The sequence below is a fragment of the Engraulis encrasicolus genome, chromosome 1, assembly GCF_034702125.1.
Source record: "Engraulis encrasicolus isolate BLACKSEA-1 chromosome 1, IST_EnEncr_1.0, whole genome shotgun sequence".
Lineage (NCBI taxonomy): Eukaryota > Metazoa > Chordata > Actinopteri > Clupeiformes > Engraulidae > Engraulis > Engraulis encrasicolus.
Window position 1 is genome coordinate 50,674,290 of NC_085857.1, and position 15,638 is coordinate 50,689,927.

At 40.6% G+C, this 15,638-nt stretch overlaps 2 protein-coding genes across 2 annotated transcripts in view; one reads left to right on the forward strand and one right to left on the reverse strand.

Moving 5' to 3' along the window:
* Window positions 1-5,413, forward strand: part of LOC134458051 (GTPase IMAP family member 7-like) — a 6,068-nt gene extending 655 nt beyond the window's left edge. Inside the window, exons 2-6 of the mRNA XM_063210156.1 lie at window positions 1,159-1,291; window positions 2,622-2,788; window positions 3,443-3,582; window positions 4,087-4,170; window positions 4,687-5,413. Coding sequence (XP_063066226.1) covers window positions 1,159-1,291; window positions 2,622-2,788; window positions 3,443-3,582; window positions 4,087-4,170; window positions 4,687-5,163 — 1,001 coding nt within the window. The 3' untranslated portion in view covers window positions 5,164-5,413. The remainder of the gene's footprint in view (window positions 1-1,158; window positions 1,292-2,621; window positions 2,789-3,442; window positions 3,583-4,086; window positions 4,171-4,686) is intronic.
* A 4,983-nt stretch (window positions 5,414-10,396) lies between these two features.
* The window catches only part of LOC134454022 (adhesion G protein-coupled receptor E3-like), a 54,506-nt gene continuing 49,264 nt past the window's right edge, over window positions 10,397-15,638 (reverse strand). The window contains exons 7-10 of the mRNA XM_063204767.1: window positions 13,915-13,981; window positions 13,684-13,769; window positions 13,296-13,458; window positions 10,397-10,829 (exon numbers count right to left, since the gene is read on the reverse strand). Of these exons, the coding sequence (XP_063060837.1) occupies window positions 10,770-10,829; window positions 13,296-13,458; window positions 13,684-13,769; window positions 13,915-13,981 (376 nt within the window). The 3' untranslated portion in view covers window positions 10,397-10,769. The remainder of the gene's footprint in view (window positions 10,830-13,295; window positions 13,459-13,683; window positions 13,770-13,914; window positions 13,982-15,638) is intronic.

The following is a 15,638-nucleotide window of genomic DNA, read 5'->3' on the forward strand; positions in this document are numbered from 1 at the left end:
CTCAGCCCTTTCCGAGATATGAGCTATTCTAATGGGGGCAACTTTTGGGAAAATATTTGGAGTAGGCCTACGTTCATTTTTTAAAAAATGTATTCAAAAGTTGTGCCCATTAGAATAGCTCATATCTCGGAAAGGGCTGAGCCAAAAACTGCAGCGTCACCGGCTACAGCACATTGAAATTGGCAGGAGTGCTCCTTTAATACTTTGTATTCCAGATAAAACATATAGACAACTTATATTTCTGATATACTACAGACTATTTACTGCACTGTGCGGCATACAATTACTCCAAGAGTGGAGTCAAAAGTCAGCGTAACATTTTTCAGAGTAATGCATGTTAGGGTCCACTCAGGGATTGAGCCTCGGTTTCCAGTTTGGCAGGCTGATGTGCTACCACTATGCTACAGTTCAGATGGTTTAAAAGAACCAAGTGCAGAGGTTCCAAAAAGCAGAGGTTCCAAGCAAAACAATGAAGTTCTCTTTTTATTTTCCCAAAGCTCAGAAGATCCACAAAAACTCTAGCCTGGTGAACCAGCGCCACCCGCTGGACGGCAAAATGTTTTGTCACATTTAGTCTGGTTTATCAGGCTACAAAAACTCAGAAGGTTCAAAATTGCAGGTCAGAGACATTCAGCATGAAAAAGAAACAAAAAATCCAGGATTAGCAAAAAAAAGCTAAGATAGCAAAAATGCTTGATTAACACAAAAGGCTCTTCAAAAGTTCAACAGTCCAAAAATTAAGAGCTTCAAAGTCCATAAAAGCAAAAGTTTCAATAATCTCAACAGGAAAAGTTCAAAATAGTTCAACAGACGCAAGACAAAGACTCTGTGACTAACAAAAAAAATAGGGCTTAAATAACCAGACTTATTGTTCACATGACAAACACAAATGGCAACAGGTGGTAGTGGAACAAAAAGGGGGCAAAATCACATGACAGAAGATGAGGCACATGTCAAATGAAAACAAACACACAATCAAAAAAACAAAAAAACAAAGGGAAATGAGGTGTCCCACAGCGATCCCTAGTGGCCAGAAGAGCCATGGCACCTAAAAATGCATGGTTCATGGAGCTGAGGATTTTGTTGCTGCAGAAGACTGAGTCTGTTTGTAGGACCAACACCAACTCATTATTATAACTTTATGTTTATGTCTTCCAGGCTCTGCATGGCCAATGGACCTCAGGATTGTACTTGTGGGAAAGACTGGGTCTGGGAAGAGTGCGACAGGAAACACCATATTGGGAGAGAGGAAATTTGAAAGCAACGCCTGTGTATGTTCTGTGACCGAAAGGTGTGAGGAACAGAACGGGGAAGTGTGGGCCAGTTCAGATATGATCCTTTCATGCATGTTCAGCCATGTCCTAATGGTTAGGGACGTGGTCGTAAAGTGTTGGTTCGGAGTAGATTCACGCCATTTGAACTGTGACATCCATCCAGTAGTCCACCCGAAGTGTTTTCTTCCTCGCGCGAACATTAGGCAAGTTACTGAGTTATTCCGAATAGTTTAGTATATGCGGTAATGGGACCTGGCACTATCTCCGAAATTACCTCACTAAAATCATATGCCATGACACCCAACTTCTACAGCAGGGGTACTCAATTAAAAGTCCCCGAGGGCCAGTTTTTCAAAATTCCTCCCAATAAAGGGCCGGGCCGGGCCGACACGACCCCTCCCCCCCTTAAATGCAAAAGCCAATAATAAATTGTCAAGTTACTCATAACTTTGTTTGCAGTCTTATGAGGGTCTTTGCATTCCAAACGAACTATTTGGGGACTGTTTAAAAGTGTGAAAAGTTTATTAAGCAATTCGTTTTTAATAGGCTACCAATAGTTAGCTGCCAGCAGAGCTCAAACACAGTTTGCCTTCATTTGTGTTAGCAACTAGCTACAGCTACTGCTAAACCAATTCGAAGTCCTAACACACTGTTTGCAATCACATGTGGACCATTACTTTCAAAAACGATGCATAGAGAACTTTGTGAATAATTTATTTACAGGCTCTGATACAGTCCTTCCCTTGTAGTCTACCTCACAACCTCTAATGCCAGCGTCGTAGGTGCTTCTGTCCGGAGCCAGTGTTGCCAGATGTGTCTGACCAAATCCCGCCCAAAAGCTTCTAAAAACACGCCAAAATGTGCTAAATTCCGCCCAAATTCAACAAAATACATTGACTTCTATGGGCCCAAAATGCCTGAAAAACCCGCCAAATGACCAATTTTTCCGATTTTTACCCGCAGACGCTCATCCCAAGTAGCCCAATTGGGCGGGCACCCGCCCAATCTGGCAACAATGTCCGGAGCCTGCAGTGACTGACACAAAGAGGGAGAAACTGCCTGAGGGGGCGGGGCACGGCACGCTTCTTCATTGCGTCTGTGGCGCGATTTCAAAATAAGAGCCGACTGCGCGATCGGACCAAATTTTTTTTTTAATTTTTCAAAATTATTCGAGGGCCAAAAATAGATGCCCCGCGAGCCACAAATGGCTCGCGAGCCGCTATTTGAGTATGGGGGTTCTACAGTATACAAATATGGTCTGTACTCACAAAACGATGCATTTGGCAGTTTGACAACACTTATATAACGATATTTCACAATTCCTTCCATTTTCCTTCCTGTTCGAAGCTGTGAGAAACAGTGTGGGCAAGTGGAGGGCAGGAACGTTGCTGTGATCGACACTCCAGGGATCTGTGACAGTGACAAGAGCGAAGACCAGATGAGGAAGCTGATGACTAACTGCATAAAGTTGTCACTACCAGGTCCCCATGTGTTCCTCCTAGTCATACGACTAGGTGTGTTCTTTTTAATTGTATGTATGATGTGTAAGGGATTAGGGGCTTGGCACCAAAATCTGGGCACCATACTTTTTGGACAATCACGTCCAATGCCCCCCCACCCCCTTTGTATGACAAAATGTGTAAACTAAATAAAAAAAACATTATATTGTATCATTATATTACTATTTATATTATTATCTTATATGATATTATCATTTATTATTTTGAATCCACTAGTGTGGTGTTTTCTTGCCTTTTCTGGGGCGATGGGGTGGTTTTGTGTTTACCACTGTAGTACTCTACTAATGTCTCTTAATGTAGCCGATGTACAGTACTGTGCGGCACTGATCATATTTTGTTTGTATGTATGTATGTATGTATGTATGTATGTATGTATGTATGTATGTATGTATGTATGTATGTATGTATGTATGTATGTATGTATGTATGTATGTATGTATGTATGTATGTATGTATGTATGTATGTATGTATGTATGTATGTATGTATGTACGTACGTACGTACGTACCTACCTACCTACCTACCTACCTACCTACCTACCTACCTACCTACCTACCTACCTACCTACCTACCTACCTACCTATCTATCTATCTATCTATCTATCTATCTATCTATCTATCTATCTATCTATCTATCTATCTACTCAGGAGTGCGCTTCACGAGAGAAGAGGAGAGCGCTGTGAAATGGATCCAGGACAACTTTGGTGAGGACGCGTCTCGCTACACCATAATACTCTTCACCCATGTCGACCAGCTGAAAGGACTACCTGAGGAAGAGTGCCTAAAGGTATGTTTATTATTATTTACAATTACAATGAATAACATTTTTACAGTTACAGTTACTCCTGTAGTAGTAGTATGGCCAATCTAAAGGTTGTTTTTGCTTGACCAGTATATTATTATTATTATTATTATTATTATTATTATTATTATTATTATTATTATTATTATCATCTTATTGCTTAAGTAGTGAGGTAAAGTAGCGTCATAGACATGAAAGTATACCAAATAGTTTTCTTTGGAAACGGTAGTGTTTTTTCATGCTTCGCTTCAAAAAAAGCGAACCTTGTCTGACATCACAGTGAAAAAGGTTAATTGGTGGCTCTTCTAAATATCCACCATTTTGAATGACCAGAAATAGAAATCCGGCTGCAGAACATACTCTACTTTGTTCAGACCAGTAAATCCAAACTTATTGTTTCGTAGATATTCATGACAAGATCAACATTGTGAATGGGGCAGGATACATTTAGACATTGAATGATTAAAATTACACACTCTTCCTTTAAAGCATTTGAGTTTGAACAGGATCTACAACAGCTGTGGAGGAAGGTACCTATCGTTCAACAACGATGATATTGGGAACCGAGAACAGGTTTGTTGTTTTGGTTGTTTGTTTTTTATTACATCCCCATTAGTTTAAGCAAAACAGCTGCTGCTGTTCCCTGCACATTGATGGACACAATTGAGAAAATCAGGGCTTGACATTGACAGCTGCAAACTGACCAAATGCTGGTAAAACTTCTGACAATTTCAGTCGCACTAGCCACAGACAGGTAATTTATTGTTGGATATGAGAAATCTCGGTAGTAGCATGGATTGTTAAATAAATGAATATTCTATAAAAAAAAAACCCATAAACTCTGGATAGAAGAAAAAGGCTAAATAAAGAGTGACTCAGGAAAGCCACATTGGCCGTGAGCAAAAAGGTTAACGCCAAGCCCTGATACAAATGTGCGCAGACAATACATTAGTGCTTCCTCAGAAGAAATCATAATGTTACACAACACAATTATAACAAAAGAGAAAGAACAAGGAACTGAAAAGAATTGAACAGACAGCCTCGTCAATCAAGGTTGATATTCATAAAGTGATTTTTTATTTGTATCAGGTCAAAAGCCTCATGGAGAAGATAGAAGCCATGTTGAGAACCAACACTGGAGAGTACTACACAAACGGCATGTACGAAGAGGCTCAGAGGAAAATCAAAGAAGAAGATGAGAGAAGACAGGAGGAGGAGGAGAGGAAGAAGGCAGAAGAGAGGAGGAAGCAGGAGGAGGAATGGAGGCATCAGGAGGAAAGGCGGAAAGAGGAAGAGAAGAGGAAATACGAAGATGAGAGGAGAAGAGAAGAGGACAGAAGAAGACAAGCAGAGGACCAAAGGCGAAGAGAAGAAGACAGGCAGAGGAAAGAGGAGGAGAGAAGAAAAGAGGATGAGAGGAAGAGGCAAAAAGAGGAGAGAATGAAAGAAGACAAGAGGAAAAGGCAGGAGCAGTTAGAAAGACAACAGAAGAGTTCATGCTTCAGGACATGCTGTCCCTGCTTTGTCAGTAATCCTGAAAGACAGCCCCTATTAGACAACCAATAGAAAATGTTCCTGACACAGCTCCTTTCAGACAATGAATAGAAATCAATTCTGAAATGGGTCATGCCCTCTACTTCCTGGTTCATGGGGCAGAGGGAGTCAAACAAGAATTACTGGGCTTGAAATGAGTGGTTTTTCGACAACAATCCAAGCCTTGGACCTCCACCTATGCACCACAAATCCACCACGACTCGCCTCGTTCACTTCCATTCAATTTTTTTGCAACTTATTGCCCCATGAACCAGGAAGTAGAGGGCGTGACATCTGTGCCCCATTACATCCTTTTTAGAGAACCAAAAGAGGGCAATCCTGACAATCAAACCCTTTTCGATAGCCAATAGCAAACAAACCTGAAAGACCACCCCTTAACAACCAATAGTAAACCACCCTATTGGTAGATGATAGCCCCTTCTAGGCAACAAATACAATGGGCGCGATGAAGCAGTTCTGCTATTGCTGGGCAGTGCACATGTATTGAAATTAGAGATGCACCGGATCCTGATTTTTAGGATCCTGCCGGATACCGGATCCACTGCTTAAGATCCTGCCGGATCCGGAACCGGATACCGGATCCTACGAAAGGGTTGAAACACATAGCCAACTCGCACACGTGGGCCCTTTTTATTACGTTGGTGCAAACTATTTTTAAGACTCATTGGCTTATTGCCCCACTGCCTTCAACGGCCTCTTCCAAAGGGCTTTCACTCCATGCAGCGATTGGGGTTGTGAAAGACTGACTGAAAAGCCTAAGCTACGTAAAAAGTAGAGATCCCCCATGAATTTTAGGTAACTGCCGGATACCGGATCCACTGCTTAAGATGCTGCCGGATCCGGATAGTCTGAAAAACCCTATTATCCTGCCGGATCCGGAACCGGATCTTGGATCCTGTACATCTCTAATTGAAATACAAAGCACGTTCAAATTTTGTGGAATCCCGAGAATCCTGACCTTCAACTCTGTAAAAGTGGGTGTGAATACTAGGTGACCTAATGTCAGTTCGAGATTTCTTCAGGTTGATCTTGTGCGGAAGTATGACGAGTTCCCAAGCCGATGTTTTCAGTGACAACACACGCATCATCAACATGGCGATCATGTATGCAACTGGCATGTGATTGTAGCAGGTGACCCTTTCTGCTACCTCGCTGTGCCCTTCCCAGCTACCTCCAGTAACAAGGAGGTGACTACAGGGCAATTAACTAATGGGCACTAGATGCATCTTTTAAAAACCCTGAGCCAACAACATGGTAGTTCCTGCTGCTTTGGTGTGTGTGCCAGACTGGCCAATTTGGGTATGTTGTGTTTTTGTCCTTTCATTATGTTCATTCATGTCTTTATTTTGTTGTCTTATGTATTGACTGTTTGTATTTATCTGTACTGTAGCCACACACATGCGCCTCAGGCTAAGGCCTAGCTTTGATGTAGCTTCCTTGGGCCTGCTTACAGGTATGTTCTATGCTCATATAAATCTTGTCAAGTGCAGTGGTAAAATGCTAACTTGAACATGTGGAAACAGATGGTTGATGTAAACATGTGTAAGCTTAGCTGTGCAGTTTTCATGTGATTGTTTTTGTTTTTCAGGTAGCATGGCCTTTAATCCTGTACTGCTCCCAGTGTAGGTCGTGCTGCTGTCTTGTCTTGTCTTGTGTTTTTGTTTTCTTTTGATTTTGTGTTCACTTACTGTCTGCCTGTTTAGTTTCATTTTTTTGGCATAACCCCCAAGGTAACATCGGGTTTTATCTGGCAAGGAGCATTAGTTTAGAGGGTGGCTAGTCATATACTAGTGTGCTGCATTTGGCACTTGTTTGCTGTGTAATCCAGAATGTTTGCTGTGGACTGTTTTAAGTCATGGGCTGCTGTGATGAAGGTACACTTTCCAGTAGCATGCCCCCTTTACTCACTGTGAGCTCTTGCCAGTCTCATCCCGAATAAATAAAATAACTACTTTTTATGTTGGTATTCACGTCTCCTCATGTCTTTTCGAACCTGTGTGCCTTATGTTACTATTGCTGGTTTAAGTCAAAGTATTCAATAGTCTGGGGGTGAAACTCGCCCAGTGGCGTAGTCGTGCAATTACAAGATGGGTTATTATTTTGGGTAATTATCAAACCTTAAAAGTCCACTCTGCTACAAAAACAATATCACAAATTCAGAAAAAAATTTCTCATAATCGCCATCAACAACACTGGTTAGTGTCATTCAATTGCAGATGCACATATGTCAGTCTCTGACTGCTCAATCTAGCCTCAAAAAAACATTTACCCCAAAGTGTAGACATACCTAATATAGTCACATGTACATTTTCCATGTAATTTCCCCACATAATCTTTAAGTACAAGAAACAAGATATTTTATTTGTCGTGTGTGTATATGAAACATATATACAATGAAAAGCTTCCCTGCTCTAGGAGTCCCAAAAAAGGTTAAAAAGAATGTTAAAAAGGAAAAAAAAAAGTTGGAAAAAAATATATATTTAAAAAGTTGAAAGCTGCAAAAAATAAAATAAAAAAATGGCAGGTTGGAGAAAGGGGAGATGTGATGAGTGGATTCCTTCCTATGTTGGTGTTTTTGAATTCAACAGTCTGATACATTGAGGGAAGAAGCTGTCCCTGAGTCGGCTGGTGTTGGCACGTAAGCACCTGTATCTCCGGGCAGATGGTAGAAGGGTGAAGTGTGTGTAGCTGGGGTGGTGCGGATCAGCTATAATTCGTTTGGCCCTCCTCAGACACCGCTGATTGTAAAGATCCTGGATGTTGGGTAGATCTGATTTGATTGTCCGTTGAGCAGATTTGATGACTCGCTGGAGGTCTCTCCTGTCTTGGGCAGTGGTGTTACCATACCAGGCTGTGAAATTACCAGTTAAAATGCTTTCTATTTTACAGCGATAGAAGTTGGCCAGTATCCTACTCTCCATTCCATATCTGTGCAGCCGTCTCAGAAAAAAAACAGTCGCTGTCTAGCCGTCTTAGTGATGCAATTGATGTGATGAGACCAGCTGAGATCCTCCTTCATGTTGACTCCTAGGAATGTATAGCTCTTAACCCTCTCCACTGCAGTTTCAGCGATGTAAATGTCACATGTAGGATACATGATGCATGATGTACAGTAGGATATTCCAAATTGCAAGATCTTTCATGATTGTGTGTGTGTGTGTGTGTGTGTGTGTATGTGTGTGTGTGTGTGTGTGTGTGTGTGTGTGTGTGTGTGTGTGTGTGTGTGTGTGTGTGTGTGTGTGTGTGTCAGAGGGCTGACAAGGCACCAGACAGGGTATAGACCGGGCCAGAAATCATTGCCAGTGACAGATCCATGGAATTTAGTAAGTGAAGATTTTCTTGCACACCTCCTTGGTCAGGTGCGTAGGAGTGGAACCCCAAAGTCACCAACGTTAGATCAAAGAAAGCTCCCGCACACTGTTCACATTTGCATGGTTTAATGCAACGTTTCGGTCTACTGACCTTCTTCAAGCAATTCCTAGGAATTGCTTGAAGAAGGTCAGTAGACCGAAACGTTGCATTAAACCATGCAAATGTGAACAGTGTGCGGGAGCTTTCTGAGATCCATGGAATTCACAGTCATTATAATGCTAATTCTAATGCAGAACCACTATATAATGAGCAAAGATGAAGCAGAAAGTAATTACATAACCTCTGCCGCACTGTCTGTGTTCTACTCCCACCTGGCTCTGGCCACTAGCAAATGCCATTCGTTGCGAGCAGCAGAACTTGTTGTCACGATGTGGGTGGTATTAAATACAGTGCATATAAAGTCGGCCACAAACATGCACGAAACGATGAGCTTGCATCAGTTTCATCTACTAACACATCACGTGTGAGGTGTGGGGGGACAGGTGGAGAGGAGGAGCTGAAGCGGGGAGCAGTGCAAACTTGAGTAGGGGTGTGAGACAAAACACATACACGTGAGTGAACTGCTGACCAACCAGTTCATGGGCGCGAGACCTCGGAGGCGGTCTGCAGAAGAGCATCAACGGGGATAAGCAACTGCAGGGGTTGCAAGGCTCGACTGCAATAGCATTTATCCCGCGATAGTTTGACACCATGTGACATGTCACCTGGTCGTGCAACATGACTGAAATTTGGTAAGTTGCACAGGAAATCTAAACATCATGCCGCATATATAGCTAGAATGCATTGCTGTCTATCTGCGCAGATAGCCGCTGCGGTATCTCGTACAAGCCTATTGTGTATATACCATAAGGCATAGCACTAGTAAATGTTATCGTGGGGATGAAAATTGAGGACAATAGCCCTTATAATTCCTGTGCCTTTTACATTATTACAATTGGCTCAACAACCGGCTCAAGTCTGGCTATGCTCCATTTGCTTGTGACTTGTTCTTTGCAGATTGCTATGATTGGTGCTGCCAATTGATGGTAATTGAGGCTCCCATAAACAGGCTTCACTGCTTGGCTCTCTCTCTCTCTCTCTCAGCGTCGCTCCACGCCCTCTGCCAAGCTTGACCAGCTTTCGTTCATATCATGTTTGAAAAAACAATACAATACATCATTAGGAACTCCTGTTTGAGCAGTACCCTGAAGAAGGCTTGCGGCAAAACGCGTGGGTCTCTGCTCCCATGTTTTTAAACTTTTTAGCCATGTTTCAATAAAGGCTTTTTAATATTTTTCCACACGAAGAGTGCCTTGGACTCCCCTTTTTTGACAAGATATTGTTTTTTCCCCAACACCAAAGAGCACCTTCAAGATTTTTTCTGAACAATTCCCTGAGCACTTCGGATTTTCTCTTCACTTGACAATACATGTATGATTCAAACATATGCTATGGTGTGGTCTCTATTATGTTTTGGCTGCCTTGAGCCAGGCAGTCCTAACAACACATTTTGTAGCTGTCTGCTACACCTTGATATAGTTTAGGTAGCCTACTTTGTCTAACTGACACCAACCTTGCTAAAGTGAGACCTACAGTATAGTTAAAATCTAGAAATCTTCAAAAAGATCACACTGAAGTGATGTCAATGTTTTTCCATTAAAGTTTTAACACAAGCTTCACAAATTCACAATTTTATAGACCTTCAAGTAAATTAATTTGACCAAGTTTTGTGAAGCCTGCATCTTATATACGTAAGTGACGTTTGTGAAACACATATATGAAAGTATATGATTAAGTATAGATGATTAATCAACAAATTATGTAGTGTGATCAACCTCAAACAATAGAAAGAATGAAAGAATATACATAGTACGCATATTTAAATGGACCCCCTTTAGTGAATGCACCCAACAATCTATATCCCTATAACCCTAAAAGTACAATGCATCGCACCCTAACCCTAATGCCCTAACCCATAATTTTAATAATATTTCTCCATAGATAAAGCAGAATCGTGTATCACAAAAGTTTTTTTTCTCTCCCAGTATTTCCACAAGTTTAAATGGCCACAAAATCCTCTAATTTTAACAGACTGCTACATGTGTGGCCTCATTAGAAAAGAAAGATTAGAACGGGTACCCTCAGAGGCGTACTGTGACTTAAAATGTGCCTGGACCTACTTGAACCAGGTTTTTACTTTGAACATACACAAATTCCTGGACAATGTTGGCTTGAAGATCAGCTGTGCCAGACTGTGGCTGCACCCTTCACTGCCGACGATTGGCATGGAAGAATTTCCTGAACCAGCTCCAGTACTCTCGTTGCACCTGGGCAGAGACAAAAGACATGTGTATGCTCATAAGAAATCTTTTTTTAAATTGTGTAATATATATATATATTTGCAGTATATCCCAGCCTTATTCATGAATATGCATATAATTTTCGTCTATGTGTTTCCATTGCCTAGTTTAACAGTATAGCCAAATTAAGCGTAGCAATGCAAGTCTATGGGGACAAACAAAACATCATCAAATGTACTTATAAATTACTTTAAAATGAATGTAAAATTCACCAGAGTGCAGAACAGCTATTTAATCCTGTCCTGTGACACTTGTTGCTTGATGCTAATGCCCCCATTTACTTCCAGTGATTATGCTAAGCTATGCTAATAATTCTGATACAATAAATCTAAGTACTGAAAAACCTGAGAAGAAAATGATATGCACATTCATGAATAATGCTTGGAAATACTGCAAATATGTGAACATCAAAAAGGGGTGGACTGTTTCTTTCAATTATATACATATAAAACAGCCTGCTGTCTTTGTATGGTGCTGCAACTTCCCTGTCTCTAAGACAAATGTCTTGCTGGTGGAGACTAATATAGAAGCCTAACCTAATCAGAGGTGTATGACTTCAAAATTAGAAGATGATGATGATGAACATTAATACACGATTATACAAAATTGTAATACCAACAATAGTTGTATTCCACTGTACCTAAAGAATACCTAAGGATGGATTTCACTTTTACTTCTGTAGGCTAAGCAATAATTTAGCCAAAAGAAACAGTATGTATATGAGTGATTCTATGTTTCAAGTGCGCTTTTAGGTCCATGGACTTTATTTGCCAATTCCACTAACTATTAACTGCATCCAATGATGTTTTGGACATTAGCACACATTTATCTTTCATATAATACAGAAAGTGAAGACATAACATTATTTTCCTCTGCAAGAATGAATATTTAATACAGGTTTTGTAAGTTTTCATGCCGTCCTCGTTTTCCAATTGTCAGATTCAGTCTTCATGTTAGCATGTAAAAAACCTTGTTTTGTCCAAGATCATTGCAGATGTTGATTCACGGTAGTTATCACAATATGACAATACTGTTAAAAGGTATATTGTGCTTTTCATTCTGCATTAAATTGGCCATTTTGTGTGCGTCTGAGAAAACTGTCATACACTGAAACCCCCACCATAAATCAGTAAGGGTTTGGTCCTAAGTCCTCTGATCAACACCATAAAATGTCATTACCTCTTTGGGTGGTGATGCGAAGACTGTTTGGTAATTTTTTACTTAATCTCTTCCATAATTAAATCCATAATTTTATATGGTCTTAGAGCGGGAAAATTGTCAACTGTGTTCTCAACATAATCATAAGAACCTGAATTAGAAATCAAAAATAGAAAAACACAGATAAAGCGTACAAAGACATGAGTTGATTTAGGTATTTTGGTAGAAGTTCTGAGGTCTTCAGATAGCACACCACCCTGAAAATGACTGAAATGTCAAGCTGTCTCACCGTCAATTTCGTTACGCATCTGCTTTGACAGTTGACAGTTGGAGTACGTTTTTTGCCAATTTATCTCCATATTTATAGACAAACAAACAAAATATTTGTGTTCTAGGGAGATGGGTTTGTCTGGTCTGTTTTTTTATCCTAAAAAAGTGCCGACATGTTCCCCAGCACTGTTGACCGTAACACAGTTGAGTAACACGGTTGACTGTTTTGAAAGTGTTTTTGTGCTATTGATCTCGTGTGTGTTGGAAAAATTCTATGATCAGATACAAGGGATTATCTCTGGAGAGGGAAGTCTTGTGTAGGAAGGGTGACTAAATTCAGATCAAATGTTACAGGGATTTATAATGAAAAATGTGTCAGTCTGTATCACAGTGAATCATAAAATCCTACTTATGAAGCTCAACAATCATATTTTCTATATCAGTTGCACAGATTAATGACAACATTATTGTTAAGGGACATAAGCATTTTCAAATGTATGTTGTTTCAACTGTATAGTATTTTTTATTCATGTTTGAAATTACATAGTATTTGTCCATAACACTGTTGACAAAATAATCAAGCAAATGTTCGTTTGCATAATATTTAACAAATTATTTAAGATTAAGCTTGTCAATTTGTTTGTTTGGAAACTTAAATGTATACACTATTTAAACATCTAGGTCATTTAAAAAAAAAAAAAACAGATAATTGACATTTTGCGTTTGCCAAAAGCGCACTCGAAATGTAGAATCACTCATATGGTGGTTGGTATGTTGGTATGAATCTTGATGACATTGCGATTTACTGTACACACAACTCAAGAAAATCAAGTCTATATGGTACACATACATTCACACTACTTAAGTCTCAAAAGTGATATTTCATTAGAAAAAAAGTGCCATGACAGTAGTGCAGAAAAGTAACTATCCAACATATCTATTCTCTGTAGCTAGCTAGCTGGATTTTATTTAGCTAGCACCAAAGCCTTAGCAGAACATTGTTACCTCCTGGTTGAGAACACAGTGTAGCAGGAAGATGAAGGTGCCCTGCTGGCTGCTGAGGACATGGAAGATGATATCCAATGCATCGCTGTCTTTGGTAAAGAATCCCAGAATCCAGGGAGCACCAATGATCACTGTCTGTATGAGCGTTTTAAACACCAACGTTCTACATGGATGGGAAAAAAAACATTGCTGATGTATGGTACGGTAGTTATTGTGGTTTAACAGCATGGAACACAATTTGCACAGTTGATGATTAAATTATATATTGAATGATGAAAAATAATGTAAAACTCATGGATTTGTTATATACTCCGTTAGAAGTGCAAACAGAAAAATGCAGAATTTAAAAACAACATATCATTGGCAACAGTAATAAAGGTATGTTAACCTGTTCAGTTTGGCATTAGCATGCTGCATCTTTGATATGGCGCTGCGGAGGTGGATGAGGATGGTGAAGAAGATGATGGTGTTCATCTAGTTTGAGTTACCAGAGAAAGACATGCACCGTTACTTCAACTTTTTTTTTTTCACACGAGTGCCACCAACATGTTAATCAAATGCTCCACCATCGCCCCTCTGTATAGCAGGCTAATGTAGCCTATAAATACTCCCAACGTACCCCAAGAACACAGCACACAGGACCAAGGAAACTCCATACGAAACCTTTGTCAAATTTCAACCAACACCTAAAAAGATAGAACATATACTAGTTTAAATACTCAAATGTGTTACTTGATTGTTCAGTTCTTTGATTGCTTCTGGCTGAAAGCCATTGTAAATGGAACATACAGCAGGGGCACCGGAGGAGGTACGACAGGCAGCAATGCCCAGTAGGTATTAACAGCTACCTGTAGAATCCACACTTAAAGGAGAAGTCCACTTTTTTGAACATTAAGGCCATTTTCTGAGTGGTCTGCAATGTTTTAGAGTCCCCCTCACCGTTTATTTCATGATTGCTGCAGTCTCTGTTATTTGGCTGATTTGGATTTGATCTCAACCAGCTTTAGAATGGCCGTCTATGGGCACCTGCAACTCTGTTCTTAAAATCGCCTTTAACATTTGTTTTGAAGAATATGCAACTCAGCAAGTGTTCAGCAGTATTCACTGGTGTTCCTTAGCAATTTTTGTAGCGAAATATGGCATCTGTCGTATTTTATGTGTGTTTTATGTAGCCATTTGTAAGTTAAGTTTCACTTTCACTTTCACTTTCTTTCACAAAATGGCAAATAAAAAATGACAGAAGCCATATTTCACCTTGAAACTTGTTAGGGACTGCTAGTGAACACCCCTAACCACTTTGTGAGCTGTAGACTTTCGAAAACAAATGTTTAAGGTGATTTTAAGAACAGAGTTGCAGGTGCCCATAGGCGGCCATTCTAAAGCTGGTTGAGATCAAATCCAAATCAGGCAAATAACAGAGACTGCAGCAAACATTAAATAAACGGTGCGGGGGACTCTAAAACATTGCAGACCACTCAGAAAATGGCCTTAATGTTCAAAAAAGTGGACTTCTCCTTTAAATATTGCACACTTGCCACTCCGGCATGGAATATGTCTCAGGATACTCATTTTAAACCCACATATAAATATTGCTTACTTGTCACTGCCGTAACCCTCAGGCACCAGCCCTGCCGATATGGCAACAACAGCGAAGGGAACTCCATAACCAACCAAACACTGGTATCCCCAGTGGGGTCCACTGTTCTGAGCAGATCGGAGCTCTTTGAGTCTCAGCACTGAGCGCAGGAGCCAGATGGTCTCCAGGAACATCCAAGCAAAGGAGCTCAGGAACAGGACGTGGAGGACTCCTGATAGCACTGAGCAAACCACCTGCACACAGAAGCAACATGTTGACTTTACATGGAGGACTCCTGACAGCACTGAGCAAACCACCTGCACAGAGAACCAACATGCTGACATCACATGCTTTGGGATTTAGCTACTGGATGCTATCGGCTAAAATAGGCCAACAGGTTAAAAACTCATGCACCATGCCAATATAATCTTCAAGGGTGATCGTGAGTAATGCTGGACCAGTGGTTCCCAACCTTATTTTGAACAAACGCCCCTTTGACCTCATCATAAGCCTCGCACATCCCAAGCCAAGCACAGGCCTTCGACGAAGGCTACTGTACAGATATGAAAAGCGTGTTTTTTATTGGACAATGCCGTGCCCGCGCTGGGTCGTGTCGTGTGAGATAACATTCCATCCGTACTGCTTTACCTAAAGTTCAGCTGGCTAACGGTTGTATCCAAAACAAAGAAACTGTTCACGACCGTGCCATTATGATGGCAAATCAAGTGGAGGAAACGCAAGTGAGGTATATAAATGCAGCGCTGTAC